The 15084-nt window shown below is 52.8% G+C and overlaps 1 protein-coding gene across 3 annotated transcripts; it reads left to right on the top strand.

Annotated features, from left to right (window-relative positions):
• The first annotated feature begins 5244 nt into the window (after positions 1 to 5244).
• Positions 5245 to 14211, top strand: CYP1A1 (cytochrome P450 family 1 subfamily A member 1). Of its 3 annotated transcripts, XM_019667910.1 has the most exons (9): positions 5245 to 5336; positions 6671 to 6740; positions 8729 to 8929; positions 10663 to 11534; positions 12087 to 12213; positions 12302 to 12391; positions 12483 to 12606; positions 12750 to 12836; positions 13004 to 14211. In XM_019667910.1, exons 4-9 carry the CDS (start codon positions 10689 to 10691, stop codon positions 13287 to 13289), a joined length of 1560 nt encoding a protein of 519 aa, XP_019523455.1. In that variant the 5' UTR covers positions 5245 to 5336; positions 6671 to 6740; positions 8729 to 8929; positions 10663 to 10688; the 3' UTR covers positions 13290 to 14211. The 3 variants fall into 3 exon arrangements, with proteins under 3 accessions (XP_019523455.1, XP_019523458.1, XP_019523456.1); XM_019667913.1 differs by lacking the exons at positions 5245 to 5336; positions 6671 to 6740 and having other exon boundaries at positions 8271 to 8929; positions 10673 to 11534; XM_019667911.1 differs by lacking the exons at positions 5245 to 5336; positions 6671 to 6740 and having other exon boundaries at positions 8271 to 8929; positions 10670 to 11534.
• Positions 14212 to 15084: the final 873 nt, after the last annotated feature.

The following is a 15084-nucleotide window of genomic DNA, read 5'->3' as shown; positions in this document are numbered from 1 at the left end:
TTTTGTATATGTCTCCTCTGGCAAGGGAAACAAAAGAAAGAATAAACAAATGAGACTACACCAAACTAACTCTCTCTCTCTCACACACACACAGACACAGACACACGTGTTTAATTAACTAAAGTCATACTTTATTCGGATTTCCTTAGTTTTTACCTAATGTCCTTTTCTGTTCTAGGATCCCATCGAGGAGGACACCATTAAGTTACCATGTCTCTTTCGGCCCCTCCTTGGTTGATGTTTCTCAGGCTATCTTTGTTTTTGATGACTTTGACAGTTTTCGGGAGCACTGGTCTGGTATTCTGTAGGATGCTCCACTGCTGGAATGGTCTGAGGTTTCTCTCATGGTAAGACTGGCTTATGGGTTGTTGGCTGGAAGAGACTGACAACAAGCAGGCAAACAGGTGGATGAGATAACTGCAGACCCAAGTTGTGCTGAAAATCCTTTGTCCTCCAGATCTACCCCCCACCTCCCTGCCCCACACACACCCCTGCTCCTCTGCCCCATTCTGTGCACTGAGAGACTGACCTCTGCAGACTGTGTCAATGGGCTACCCCACCCTCTGGCTTCTTGCTGGGTTCGGTCAATGGAAGGCATTGGCATGAGGTGGGAAGATGGGAGGAGAGTGGGGTTGGGGTATTTTTTTCTCCAGACCTCCCTGCAAAGTCACCATGACAGGCCACAGCTCCTGCCAGGCAGCTCTCCTCTCCTTACAGTCTCCCTCTCTCTGGGTTCCAGAAACAGCTTCTTCCTCTTGCCCCTTCAAGCCGGAGATAGTGAGGGCTTCCCTCTGTTATCAGTAATACAATACCACGCTATCTAGTGTTGGTTTCTCTATACCCTTCCCACACCTTTATAAATAGTCACGTTATTAAACTTGCCTCAATGACCAGTTTGAATGGATCCTTTCTTGCAAGGACCCTGAATAATAAAGTGGTTCTTTGCAAATTTCTGCTCCACCATCAATGGAATGTCAGCCTTTCCCCCAGCTTGGCTCTCCTATGGTAACAAGATGGCTGCTGCAGTTCCAGCCATTGCATCCAGACATGACAAGGATCAGAGGGACAAGGGCGCATCTTTTGCCATATATCTCTTTCAAGAGTAAACCTTTCCTAAAAGCTGCCCCACCAGATTTCTCCTACATATCATTGGCCAGAATCATGTCATAGATCCATGTTTAATTCAGTCACCAGCAGGGCAACTAGAGCCATGATGACTGATTCACAGCAGCCAGGACATGCTCCCTGAGGCTGGAGGCCTGGGGTAAACCTCCTCCCAAAGTACATAGCCCTGGAGAGGAAGATGGAGGATACCTGGACAAAACTGGGGAGGGCATCGAGTGTTGGGAAGAAGGAAAAATCAAGATGAAAGGAATGGCTATTTAGTGTCTACAAGCAGTGGAGAGGTTGGAAAAGGATCCCTGTTGATCAGCTTGCTGAGTGGCCCATCACTGGCTGGTGGGACAGCCAGGCTGTGCCTTGATAGATCTGAATGACACCACCTCCTGGGCAGAGACTGGGGAAGCACCTCCCAGAGTATTTGGCTGACAAAGCAGAGGCCTCAGAGGCCTTGTTTTGTTGAGAGGACAAAAAAAACGTCATTATCAGCAAACCTCTGTGTTTATACACGAAAGGGCATCTCTAAGTTGGAACTTAGTGTGCCCCTGAGCATGCCCTCCGGGAGGTCAGCATTTCCCTAAAGGCCTGCTTTCACAATGCACTGGCTTGGCAAAACATTTCCCAGCAATACAGGCAGCTGCCAACCTCAGCAGCATTAGTCAAATTCTGATATATAATATGGGTCTAAATTAATCACATTTGATACTAAGAAAAAAGGAAAAAGCTCCCCTTCATCTTCGCTGCCCTCTATTTAGGGTCAGTCCAGACCCCCCCTTCTCTTGGCAGTGTCCCAGGGTCTGCATCTTTATAGCCCTCCCCCGCACCGACCCATGGAGGTCTCTTGTCCCAGTCCTGCAGAGCCCTCTCTGCTGAGAGCAGCTACAAAGCCTGCTGTTTGCTGATTATTGTGGTGGGGCCAGATTGTGGAGAGAGGAGCTGTGGACTGCTGAGAGGAGCCAGGAGGTTTTAAAGTTGAAAGAGGTCGGGGATTTCTGGTGATCATGGTCATGGGGTCAGCAGTGAAGGTAGCATAAGGTAGGACACCTAAGCTGGGCCAGGCTGAGAGGAGCTTCTTCAGGCAGGACTGTGTCTGATTGCTTGTCTTCCAGCAGCAAAATGACTAACACTCACCTAGCAGGTGCTGAAGAATCCTCTGGGCTGGGGATCCATTCGGCTGACCATCTTGGACCTGGTTCCCTGCCTACCAAGACCCAGGAAGTCACCAGGCCTCTGCCATTGCAAACCTGGTTTCTGCTCCTATTTGGGGGTTTGACATGCTTCCCTTCATTTATTTAACAAATATTCATGCAACATCCACTGTGTACCTGCTCACTATTGATGAAGGATTGATCAAAACAGACGAAGGCCCTGCTCTGCTGGCACTTACATTCTACTTGAGGGAAACAGACCACATGCAACATAAGTAGTAAGATACACAGTGTGTTTGACGTTTGTACGTGCTACAGATACAAATCAAGTCGAAGAGAGGAAAGGAGACTATGAGTCAGGAAACAGCCTTAAGTTGGATGGCCAAGGAAGGCACCTTGATAAGGTGAAATAAGAGGATCTGGGGAGAGAGTTTCCAGGTGGAGGAGCAGCAAGGGCGCAGGCGCAGAGAAAGCGCTGGGTGTCTTCCATGTGCCTTTCTAGACCCACCCCACCCCTCTCTTCCCTCAGTCTTGGAGGGTTAACTTCCATGGGCTGCAGTAATGGGCCTCTTGCTCTCTGGCTTCCAGTTAGGTTCGGTCTGTGAAAGGACCAGTGGGGACATCAGGGGGCATGGACAGAGTGAGGTCAGAGTGGGTGCTGCTCTAACCCTGTAGGGTCTTGGTGTACCAGCTGCAACTCTCTTCCGAAGGCCACAGCTCCTCTGTGTAGCCTCTCCATGGCCACCTTCTCTGGGTTATTTTCTGCTGCTGCTTCTCGCCACTTGTAGCCTGCTCTTTCTAGCCCTGGGATCTGCATTGTCCCTTATTGGTTTCCTTAAACCTTGCCATCCATACCTTTGTAAATGGTCCCTTTATTAAACTCTCCTCAATGACCTAGTTTGAGGAAGCCTTCTGTTTCCTGCAGAGACTGAACCTGACAGATACAGGCAGGGATTTGTCTGGAGTGCCTCAGGAATATCAAGGAGGCTTTTGTGCCTGAAGTGGAGTGAGTCTGGGGAAGCGAGAGTAACAGGTGAGGCGGTCAGACAGGTCATGGGAGCCACATCTGGAAGGGCCTTACAGGCCGCTGAGATTCCTCATAAACTTCCTTCTGAAAACTTCAACTTGGCCTGCCCTGAACTTGGGGAAGGGATGGCATCTCTTCTTCAGTTAAGACCTGGGAGAGCAAATGGGGGCACCAGGCACTTGGCCACAGCTGTCTTCTTCCTGAGTGTCCCCCATCTAAGAAGCCTCTGGCAGATGGGAGTGGGGGTGGGGGTGCTGAGCCCTGCTCCCAGCACAGTGTGGTCACACCCTCTTATCTGGTCATCTGCTTTAGACAGGAGTTCTCTCCCACACTCACCAGCCAACAACCCTTCCACACCACCATGGAGTCCTCTGCAGATAAAATTAGCCTCCCACAGTGGTGCTGATGGTGGCATTTTGGGCACAGGGGCAGACCAGTGGGAAGCTATTAGATAGGAGTGACTTCTGAGGCTGCCAACCTGCCCAGGGCCTGCCTCAAGGCCGAGGTTTAATCACTCAGAGGGTACTGCCAGTTAAGCCTCTCTGGTCTGCAGGGTTTGGCTATAATTCATTCAGTTGCAAGTCCCCAAACCCAACTCCTACTAGAAGAGGAAGAGAAGGAGGAAAGAAAGAAAGAGGAAGAGATGAAGAAGAAGGAAAAAGGGGGAAAGGAGGTGAAGAGGAGTTGGTGGTGATATTGATTCACGAAACAGATGTTCTACGGGTGACTTCATTGGCTTCAGGAATAACTGGATATAGGTGTCATCAGTTCTTTCCCTCTCTTTCCCCCCTCATCACCTGCTTTTGCTCTCCCCTGAATGGGCATCATTCTAAAGTAGGCTTTCTTTAAATAATGGCCACTGGTAGGCCCAGACTTATTTTCTACTCAGCTTAGCCACCCTGGCAGAAAGAGAATCTCTTTTTTCCAACAATTTGGAAAAAAAAAACCTTGTAGGGTTCTCATTGTCCAGGCATGGGTCATGTGCCAGCCTGGTAGCCTGGGGTGCTGTCAGTGCCACCAAACCTATTGCCTGAGGGTAGGGGTGGGGTGGTCCCCAAAGACCAGTTGAAGTATTGCCAGAAGAAGAGAGAATAGATGCTGGGCACACAAAACCCCTCAGATGTCCACTATCACTGGGTGATCATATAACTTATTGTCTAAGCCAGGACTTCGAGAGTGAAAGAAGGCACTTTTAATACTTACACCATGACAACAGGCTTAGACCAAGACTATCCTAGGAAAATACTGTCACCCCAACTATAGCAGCCAAGAGCCAGGGAGCTGGGGGTGGGGTGGAGGGCTGTCCCATCTGGGCCCTGGATCCTGAAAACCAAATCTCTCTGGCTCTTTGCGCACCAGTAGGAGAGGGAAAGGTGCTCAGGATTCAGATCTCGAGTGGGATGGAGGGTAGCTAGGCGGGGTGAAGACACATTGGGGGCCAGTCTCAGTTCTCTACATCCATTCAAACTCCTCTCTTCTCAAACTGCCTCACCCTACCTCCTACTTCCATGCTTTGTTCTTGTTATATCTCTTCCCTGTGTCAAGAATGCCTTTCCTACACTCTTCATGCTCCATGGCTCTTCTCCAGTCCTCCACTCTCCTAGAGTCCCTTGACCTGTCCCCCTCCCCCACTTCTCACAGCAACTGTAGCATTTCCAGATCCAGCACAGGCTATGTTTGGGGTGTGGTTCCTGTCTCCACAGTGGGGTTGAGTTTTGTTGTGAGTTTTGCTATTTCCCCACCCCCTGCCACATAGCCTTCAGCAGTGCTGACTGAAGAGTAAGCCTGATCACTCTGGGGGGTTGTCTCTATCCCTCTGGCCCATAGCCCTCTCTGCCCCCACTGCCCCCTGCCTCTGTGTTCCCTGTATTGATCGATAGGGAATCAGTTAAAGAGCTTCTCACGCAAAGGCATGCAAACTTTGACCCAGGATTGGCTCTTCAGCTCCCGGCCAAGGTCCTCTTACCTCCTGTATGTCTCCCTCTTTCTCTGCTCAGTGTTCCTGAGGACCCCCTCCATCCTGTGAGCTGTTACAAGGCTTGGTGAGAAGTACAATGCCTCCTGTAACCCCAGTTCATCAGACTCTTGTCCAGGAGTATGGGGGGATGGGGGGCTCTGACTCAGGGGCTGAGCCTGTCCACCTTTGGCTCCCTGGGGCTTTGCTGGCAGTCTGGGACAATAAATCATGGTGGGAAGAGCCCTGGCCTAGAAGTAAGAAGCTAGAGCTCTAGGCTCTGCTTTGATTTCCCAAGTGTCCTTCAGCCTTCTCCTGGTGGTATCAGTCTCTCCAGCTGAGAAATGGAAGAGGAATTGGCTTAATTAGCTAATGAATTTCTTTGGGGTGCAGAGCCTCTTAGAGAATGTGAGCAAAGCAATGTATCTTCTACCAATCGAAGGGGTTTTCTGGGTCCCTGCTTAGGAACCCCAGTAGATGGTCTTCCAGCCTTGATGAGCTGGTTGCCATGATTCTCTAGAGCTCCGGCATTGATGGGGACCCTGGGAAGCCGAGGAACAGACTGGGCTGCAGAGCAGGATGAGGGATCTGTGAGTGCCTAGCTCCCCAATTCCTTGCCACAGCTTCCATACGGTTTCTTTCTACTTCTGTGGCTCTAGCTCTAGCTGGGCCTGCAAAACAGACCTCTGGGGTATCACGAAGCTCTGTGGGCTGAGTCAGAGATGTAGAGGTTGGGATGAATGGAGCAATGCTGAATGGAATGGAAGCCCAGCAATAGCTTTTTTGTCCCCGGCCTGTTCTGTTACCTAAATTCCACCATTTATAATCAGCATTTTGGGCTCAGCATTACCCTAGTCATGTGCCCCATCCTTACACAGCTGGATTTAACTTCTTTACCGGTTATTAATATCTTGCAAGGACTTGGCTTATCAGATCAATTTCCCATAGATTTTCTGTGTTCAGGTATGGAGGAAGGAGTAACAGTTTGGGTCTAAGTCATAGCAAGGGTCAAGTGTCCTGAGAATTAGCATAGGCAAGTGCTGGAAACATAGACCAGGAGACACCTAACTTGCTGTGGAGAGGATTCAGGGGGAGCTGCCCAGAGGAAGTGGTGCTTTAGCTGAGACCTAAAGTAGGGAACATTAGAAGTAGTGGTGGGCAGGCCTGGTAGGTTCTGCTAGATTCTGCTTTCTATTCAGATGGAGCTACTGAAAGGGCAAGGTGGTGATGGGTTGAGAGTTTGCATTTTTGAAAATACCCCTTTGGATACCACGGGGTGGAGAAAGAATTGGAGGGAATGACAGGCCAACAGGAAGTAGGTCTGGAGGCTGTTAGTACTCTAGGGAGCAAGCATGGGGGCCTAGATGAGGATGTGGCAGTGGAGTTGGACAATGTCAGAGTAACGTGTCCTTGCCCCTTCAGTCTATTCTCAGCACAGCAGCCAGTGACCGTCATTGACTCAGACCCCATAATATCTCCATCTCACACAGAGGTAAGTCCCATGTTTCTCAATGGGGCGCTCCCTGCACCTAAGGCAGGGCTATCTTCCATGAGTATCTCATCCCCTGGGGACACTAATTTCCAGCAAAACTCCCTAGTCAGAAGACCCCTGCACATTTCCAGTGCCCCTGGTACTGCTCCCTCCTTCAAGGATCATGGTGCAGGACCTTTGAACTTGCTGCTCCCTCTGCCAGGTGCACTCTTCTTCCAAATATCTGTGTGCGATGATTCTTGATTCCACACTCATGTTTCTGCTCAGTGTCATTTCCAAGGGAGGACTTCTCTGACACCCTATCTTGAATTGCAATCTGCCTCCATAAGATTCCTACCCCTTCTCTGCTTTGTTTTTCTCTGTAGTACGAATCACTCTCTGACAGTCTCTGTGAATTACATGTCACCAGAATAGGATGTAAGCTCAATGTGAGCAGGAGGGTCAGTTTTGTTACTTGCATATCAATCACCAGCGTCTAGAACAGTGCCCGGCACATAGTAGGCATTTGGTAAATATTTGTGCAATGCATGAGGTGGTACATGACTGGAGTGAGGTGAGGGAGCAGGATGAGGCTGTTTTCTGGCCTGGGCCAGCAGATGGATGGCGGTGCCATTCGCTGGGCTGAGGAGAGCGGCGTGGGGGTAGGTGATATGGTTAGTTGGGGACAAGTACAGCTAGACACGCAAATAGGGTTTTTTCTGCCACGCTATCCTATACCGGGAAGGCTCGGCAGGCACCGGGACAGCGTTGGAGGCGAGCCGGGCGGCGCTGGGGCTGCGTGTCCTGACACAGGCGTGGACCCAAAATACGGACACACGCAGGCACCCGCTCGCAGGCACAACCCTAGCTCCGCACGCAAACTTGGGCCCTTTGCACCGCCCCCCCCCACACCCATTCAATTGCACGCCCTTGAGGCTCCACCCTCACCTTCACGCCCTAGCTCCGCCACAGTGGCCCTTTAAGAACCCCGCCCCCTGACTCCCCTCCTGCTTTGCGTGACTGCTAGGACCGGACCTGGGCCCGGGAGTTGGGCGGCTGAGTGGCTGCGCGGGCCTCCCGGCCCTTGTCACGCTACTGCTGGGCACCGCGCCCCCGGCCCGGTGGGGCGGGGGTGGACTGTGTGACCTCCGCTCCCTGGAGGAAGGTTCCAGACGCGTGCACGCTAACCTGGGGAGGCATCTGTGCCGCGCCCCCCCCCACCTTGGTCCCTGGGCCCCCTCCCTTGCCCGGCACGAGGGCCTTCCTTTAACCCTTTCTTTGGCAACCGGGAGCTAGCCACGCAGCCCCCCTTGTCGCCCGATTTTTCTGCCCAGCCAAAGCGCTAGCAACCCCGGGAGCCAAGAGGGAACCTGGAGGGCGGGTGAGTCCTGGCTGGAGGTACCCCTGGTTTGCAACATTCGAAAGTGGCCCTAGAGGCTGCGCCGAGCTGCTAGTGAGCGCTCGGTGAGACTGCACGTTCTCTATCTATTCCCGATCCTAGGTCAGGAGCGCGGACTTCTGCTAGCTGCCTGGACCCTGGGGGCTTCGGGTGGGGGAAGGGGCAGCCCATCGGCGCCTCTGGCCTTCCGGCCCCGGTGACCTCGAGGCAGGGGTCGCCGCGCTTCTCACGCAAGCCTGGATTCAGTAACCCGGGGGTAGGAGATCATCACACGGCAGTCCCTCCCTGCCTGCCTGGCCCTGGTCCCCTAGTAGTTAGGGGGAGGCACTTGCACGCCCAGTCTTCCAGTGGGTGTAAAAATGAGGGTGAGGGGTCCCCGTGCCCGGAGATGGAGGTCCTCCATACCCTCTCTTCTGGCTGTCCTGGGACTTCTCCCTAAACCCCCTCCTCAGCTGGCCTCTGCGCTGTCCATGGGGTACGTTGGAACTGGGGATCCCAGGTGTCCCCAGCCCTCGCCCCTATATGTGCCGGCACTTGGATGAGGCGACTCCATAGTGGGTTCTCACCTGTCTCCGTGCGTCCCCCCTCCTCCACTTCCCCTCCACCCTAGAGCGACCATCCTCCTCAGGCCGCCCCTCCCTCGGTTCCATCCCAGCGCCAAGGGGCGTGGCCACGCCAGTAAACCGCCTATAAAGGTGGCAGTGCCTTCACCCTCGCCCTGAAGGTGACAGTTCCTTGGAGCCTTCCCTGATCTTCTTTGGGGTCCCTGGCTTCAGAGACCATTCTTCCCAGCTCAGCAGCACAGCCACAGGTGAGTGCTGGCGGCTTCTGGCTTGCCCCTTCCCTCCCAATAAAAGGAACATTTTGATACCTCCAGGTCTTTCTAGGCAGTCACTGGTCTAGCTCCTCGAAAATGAAGGCTAAGAGTGGCCCTAGTGGCCCTAGTAGTCCAGTTCCCTAGGGAAAAACTGAGGCCATGGGAAGGGCAGGACTTGCTCAATGTCCCACAGCTAGTGCCAGAACTCTAGATGTAGATGGCCCCCTTCTCAGGACCCAGGCTCCAGCTCTACCCACCACTGACTGTCTGAATGCCTTGGGCCTTCTCCATCAGGGTCACCTGGGAGGCTGAAATAAGGACACAGCTTCCCAAGCTGGAAGCATGTGCAGCCCCTCCTCAGGCTGTGTGATAAGGGGGGCTTCTCCCTGGATGGTCAGGATGAATGGAGAAAGCAGGTTGGATTCTTACCAGCTGTACCTGCCTTATCTAAAAGCTAGCCCTGGCTGGCTCTACCCTCCCAAGGCATGACTTGTCAGAGCCTAGATGTGCTGACCAGGACAGGAAAAGCTGATCTGAGCAGGAGTCTGGGCATGCTGCTCAGAGGCCTTCCATATCCCCTCAGCTGCCTTCTCTGTCCTCTGCTGGGGAGCAATCAGTGTGAGAGACTGTTAGCTGATGGGAGCTGGACCACCAGTCCCTGAAAACTCAACTAGTCACATCTCTCTTGGCCTCCTACCATCTTACTAAGGCTAGAGATCCTTGGGGCACCCACTGTGTGGAAGGGGACACCATGGCATACCAAGGCCTAGCAGCGTCCCCAGTTCACTCAGGGAGTCAGGGCTTTGTATGTATGCTTTGGGATCCGGCTGCTCCAGGAAGCCTCCGTAGACAGATGGCTATAGTACTTGAGGTAGGAATCATACAACCTCCCCGTCTTGGGAGCTCTCCTGTGGGGAAACCTCACTAGTCAGACTGTGAGATTCCCAGGTCAGAGCTCTGTTTTCTCTTCTCCGAGATCTAGCTGGGCACCCTGAATCAGAGATTACATCCCACTCCCTCTCTCAGGTGATATAACTGGAGCCCACAAAAGTAAAATGACCAGTCCAAGGCCACTCCATGGAGCCTGGAACAATGGATCTCCTGACCTCCAGTCCAGGGCACCAGGAAGATGTCCCAGTCAGGGCCAAATGTCTTGGAGAGAGTAGTCCATGAATCTGTACATCCTTTATAGACCAAGTCTAGAAAGTATTGTCTCAGCCTCAGTTAAGTTCCGATCCATTCCTAATTTCCCTTATACCAGTCTGGAGTTTTCTTGCAGTCCTGCCCTGGTGGGAATCTTCCAGTTAGTCTCTGTTTTCCCATGACTGACAAATGGGAGAGATCCAGACTATTCATTCATTGAGAATTGAGCCCAACAAAAACCCTGGCCTGGATTTCCGTGACTGGGAGCCTCAATCTAGCTGGTCTCCAGCTGCTTTTAAACTGTGGGTCAGTAGAACTCAAGAGAGCTGGGGCTGAGAGCAGTGTGGTTTTGGTAGTGGTCTTCCCATCCCCTGTACCCTCCCCACCCTGTCCCAGGGTCTGGCAGGATTTCCTAGACCCTGGGGTTGAGCAGGAGAGAACTAAGGGTTCTGGGAGAGTTCCTTTTCATCTACTGATCTGCCCACTCTTCAAATGGAGGTAGCTTTGACCAGCATGCTGACACTTCAGAACATTGGCTCCTCCCAACCCCCCATCTTATGTCTTGATCTTTCCCTCCTGCCCAGCTCTCAGCAGCTACCTTACCATCTGTATGCTGATCATGTTTTCTGTGTTCGGACTCACCATCCCCATCTCCGCCACCAAGCTTCTCCTGACCTCTGCCATCTTCTGTCTGGTATTCTGGGCAGTCAGGGCCTGGCGGCCTCGGGTCCCCAAAGGCCTGAAGAGTCCACCGGGGCCCTGGGGCTGGCCCCTGCTCGGGCACATGCTGACCTTGGGGAAGAGCCCTCACCTGGTCCTGTCACAGCTGAGCCAGCGTTATGGGGATGTGCTGGAGATCCGCATTGGCCGCACGCCCGTGCTGGTGCTCAGCGGCCTGGACACCATCCGTCAGGCCCTGGTGCGGCAGGGTGATGATTTCAAGGGCCGGCCTGACTTCTACAGCTTCACCCTGATCTCTGATGGTCAGAGCATGACCTTCAACCCAGACTCTGGACCAGTGTGGGCTGCCCGCCGGCGCCTGGCCCAGAATGGCCTGAAGAGTTTCTCCATCGCCTCAGACCCGACTTCCTCATCCTCCTGCTACCTGGAGGAGCATGTGAGCAAGGAGGCTGAATACCTCATTAGCAAGTTCCAGGAGCTGATGGCTAAGGTTGGACACTTTGACCCCTATAGGTATGTAGTGGTGTCAGTGGCCAACGTCATCTGTGCCATGTGCTTTGGTCGGCGCTATGACCACGATGACCAAGAGCTGCTTAGCATAGTCAACCTGAGTAATGAGTTCGGGGAGATAGCTGGATCCGGAAGCCCGGCTGACTTCCTCCCTATCCTCCGTTACCTGCCCAACCGTGCCCTGGATACCTTCAAGGACCTGAATAAGAAGTTCTTCATCTTCATGCAGAAGATGGTTAAGGAACACTATAAAACATTTGAAAAGGTATAGGCTGGGGAGAGGCAGGTGGGTGGTGGGAAGCAGGTAGGGTCGGGGGTCAGGAGGTCAGAGATAACTGCACCAGCATGGGGTTTGGCAGGCTCAGGGGCCTCCACCCTGGCATTTTGAAGCCAGTAGTGGAGGGGACTCTATTTATGGTAGGGAAATAGAACTTTTTCTTGACCAGTCTTTCTATCCTGTTTGACAGCAGTATTTACCAAATAGTCAGCCCTTGCAGGACTCTAGGCCAGTTGTGGGGAGCGGGAAGAGCTCAAAAGTCCTTCTCCTGGCCCCATGAGAGAGAAAAGAGTAAAGAGTACATTCACATGATAATGGTACCAAACTCTGTGTGTCAGGTGTCCCTTGAGTTGGGGCTACCAGCATTCTAAGGCAAAAGAGAGCCTTGGACAGGCAGAGAGAAGCTAGGATGGCAGCTTTGGAGGTGGGGGGAGGTCACCTCTTGAGAAAAGGTGTTAGGAATGGTGAGGGACCAGGCCTAGATGGAGAGGTAGGTCTGGGTTTGGGATCTTGTTCACCTGTGGGCCTTCCCTTACCCAGGGCCACATCCGGGACATCACAGACAGCCTGATTGAGCACTGTCAGGACAAGAGGCTGGATGAGAATGCCAATATCCAGCTGTCGGATGCGCAAATTGTTAATGTCGTCTTGGACCTCTTTGGAGCTGGTAAGAGCTACCACACTGTGCCTTTCCTGTACCCAACTGCCCTGACCCACCAACCACCTAACTTTTCTTTCTGTTCTCTGCTGGCCAGGGTTTGACACAGTCACAACTGCCATCTCCTGGAGCCTCCTGTACCTGGTGAGAAGCCCCAGTGTACAGAAAAAGATCCAGGAGGAGTTAGGTAGGTGGTGGCCTCCTTCAAAGTGCTCAAGGCAGGAACCTGGCTTGAGGTTTGGGAGGCTCCTTCATGTCTGGTCCTTTGTGCTTTGCAGACACAGTGATTGGCAGGGAGCGGCGGCCCCGGCTCTCCGACAGACTCCAGCTGCCCTATATGGAGGCCTTCATCCTGGAGACCTTCCGACACTCCTCCTTTGTCCCCTTCACCATCCCCCACAGGTGAGGTCCCATGGATCCACTGCTGTCTGATACTGGGCCTTACTTCATTCCATGTACCTGATCAGGGCTGGTGGGAGGAACGTGATATGGGAGGCAGGGAAATCTTGTGGCCCTGAGCTTGACTGAGCTTCTTCCCTCCCCAGTACAACCAGAGACACAAGTCTGAGTGGCTTTTATATCCCCAAGGGGCGTTGTGTCTTTGTGAACCAGTGGCAGATCAACCATGACCCGTAAGTTGAAAGGGGGCAGCCGAAATTTCACCTTCTTCCGAGCTTTAGACCTAGCAGGGTCTAAGGGAGACAGCATCCTGGCCACTGGCCTACCCCCTACTCCTTTGGGCTGGGGTGCAACCCATTAGATGCTTCTGAGCCTTCAGGCTGCCTCCCTCTGATTACAGAAAGCTGTGGAACAACCCATCTGAGTTCCAGCCAGAACGGTTTCTCAGCCCCGATGGCACTATCAATAAGGCGCTGAGCGAGAAGGTGACTCTGTTTGGCCTGGGCAAGCGGAAGTGCATTGGTGAGACCATTGCCCGCTTCGAGGTCTTTCTCTTCCTGGCCATCCTGTTGCAGAAGGTAGAATTCAGCGTGCCACCAGGCGTGAAGGTGGACATGACCCCCATCTATGGGCTGACCATGAAGCATGCTCGCTGTGAGCACTTCCAGGCTCAGGTGCGCTCCTAGGACACTGAGAGCCCTGAACCCTGGACTCTGTCTTCCTGGCCCAGCTGCCCAGGCAGGCCATGGGGCTGACCTTGGGAGGTCTAAGCTTTGGCCTGAAACCCACAGATATTGGCCTGGCTGATTTTTTGCTGCCTGGCTGCAAGCAAGCCTGAGGGATCGTGCCTGCCCCCTACCATGGACTTTCCCCTCTGCATACTGACTGCAGACAGTTGACACTGCAGGGGCCACACAGGAGTTGATGGCACCTTCTGAAGTAGTGCTTGAGATAGGAGGCCTGTAGGGTTGGGAGGTTCTCAGGCCTCTGGAAACCTCTGAGGACCTCTCTGGAAGCCCCTCTCTGGCTGGCTCTCTGTCGGGGCTGACTGGCTTGAGAAACATTGAGAACAACCCAACCAAGATCTGTCCAATCTCTTTGCCAATTGGGAACCATCAAGAGTGAAGGGAAGAGGCAGCCCAGGAGACTGGCACAGAGGTGGTCTCCCCACTTAGACAAAGCCAAGCAATCTGATTACACTGGTCTGAGACCCTGTGCCTGTGGGGATTGACTTCCTCTCTACAGGCAGCAACAGAGCTGCCTCCTGGCCTTGAAAGGCATTGTTTCTGTCCAGGAGGAGCAAGGGGCTGTGTCTTAGAGGAGCAGAGAGCAGAGGCACCAGGACCAGGTCTTGAATGAGGGGTGGTAATTCAGTCATCTTCTACTGGTCTCCTTTCTCTATGCCCTGTATTAACATGTCTTTTTAAAACATTTGTATGCAAGGAGCTTTTCATTTTAACCAGCATTTATACTTGCATGTTTGCGTTTATCATGTAAGCACTTAAGAACAATTTATTGAATGCAATAGAGAAAATTCATACCCATACATCCAGAAACGTGTAAGAAACATCTCCCTGAACTAAATAAAGACATTATCCAGAAGTCCTATAGGTGGAGATTTCTTTCTTTTTTTTTTTTTTTAAAGATTTTTATTGGGGAATTGGGGGAAGGGGAACAGATAAGTTGCTATCCTTTTGTTCTTCAGTCTAGTTGTAGAGGAAGTTGCTTTACTGGCCCAAGTTGGCACCATCATTGCGCTCTTCCCGGGCGAGGCAGATCAGTCGCCGGCTTCTGGAAGGCCGCTCACAGTGGCCTTATTTACTTAAATACGCTGGCTGCTGGCTACACAAAATAGCCCATGGCAGCCACTGCAGCAGGGGCTGTAGCCTATGCCGTCGCCGGCGACTCACGGCAGCCCAGCTCCAGGTTGAGCTGTTGTTCAACATCTCAGCTGTAGAGGGCAGTGTCACTGGCCCTCATATGTGGGATCTGAACCGGGGCCCTCTGGCATCCCAAGCCAGCTCTTAACCAACGCGCCACTCGGCCGGCCCTAGGTGGAGATTTCTGAATCGTGAATGAAGCTATCACTCATTTACATCCCCACCCCACGCCCAACCTTGTGTCGTTTCACTGTGGGAAGAGGAGGAGGTGATGAGGTGAAGCCATCACTCTCTGGCCACTCACAAGCGGGTTGGGATGCCTTCCTCCCTCTCTAACTGATCACATACTGATGGGCAGCACTTTCTGGACCAGGCACTAGAGGAAAAAGTGAATAAAACATGGTCCCTCCCTTTGAGAGCCTCCCAAGTTGCTTGGGGAAATCAACTCAAACACATCCTCCTACTCATTGTGATCGGGGCTCTACCAGGCAGATACTTGCAGGAGGGTGAGCCCCAGAGCCGGAGTGGGTCTGGGTGGGTAGGGGTGAGGGTGCTGGGAAAGGTTGCTGGGTCTTGGGGACAGCTGTGCCATGAAGGAAGA

This window comes from Hipposideros armiger, unplaced genomic scaffold, assembly GCF_001890085.2.
Source record: "Hipposideros armiger isolate ML-2016 unplaced genomic scaffold, ASM189008v1 scaffold_511, whole genome shotgun sequence".
NCBI classification, from domain to species: Eukaryota; Metazoa; Chordata; class Mammalia; order Chiroptera; family Hipposideridae; genus Hipposideros; species Hipposideros armiger.
The sequence above is the reverse complement of the archived record's forward strand: the minus strand, read 5'-3'. Positions and strand labels throughout refer to the sequence as shown.

Bases quoted from the DNA above. Each gene is read 5' to 3' on its own strand.
- CYP1A1 (XM_019667910.1), top strand. From the start codon at position 10,689: ATGCTGATCATGTTTTCTGTGTTCGGACTCACCATCCCCATCTCCGCC. The intron at 11,535-12,086 runs GTATAGGCTGGG...TCCCTTACCCAG, and splicing joins ACTATAAAACATTTGAAAAG to GGCCACATCCGGGACATCAC. The intron at 12,607-12,749 runs GTGAGGTCCCAT...TTCCCTCCCCAG, and splicing joins CCCTTCACCATCCCCCACAG to TACAACCAGAGACACAAGTC.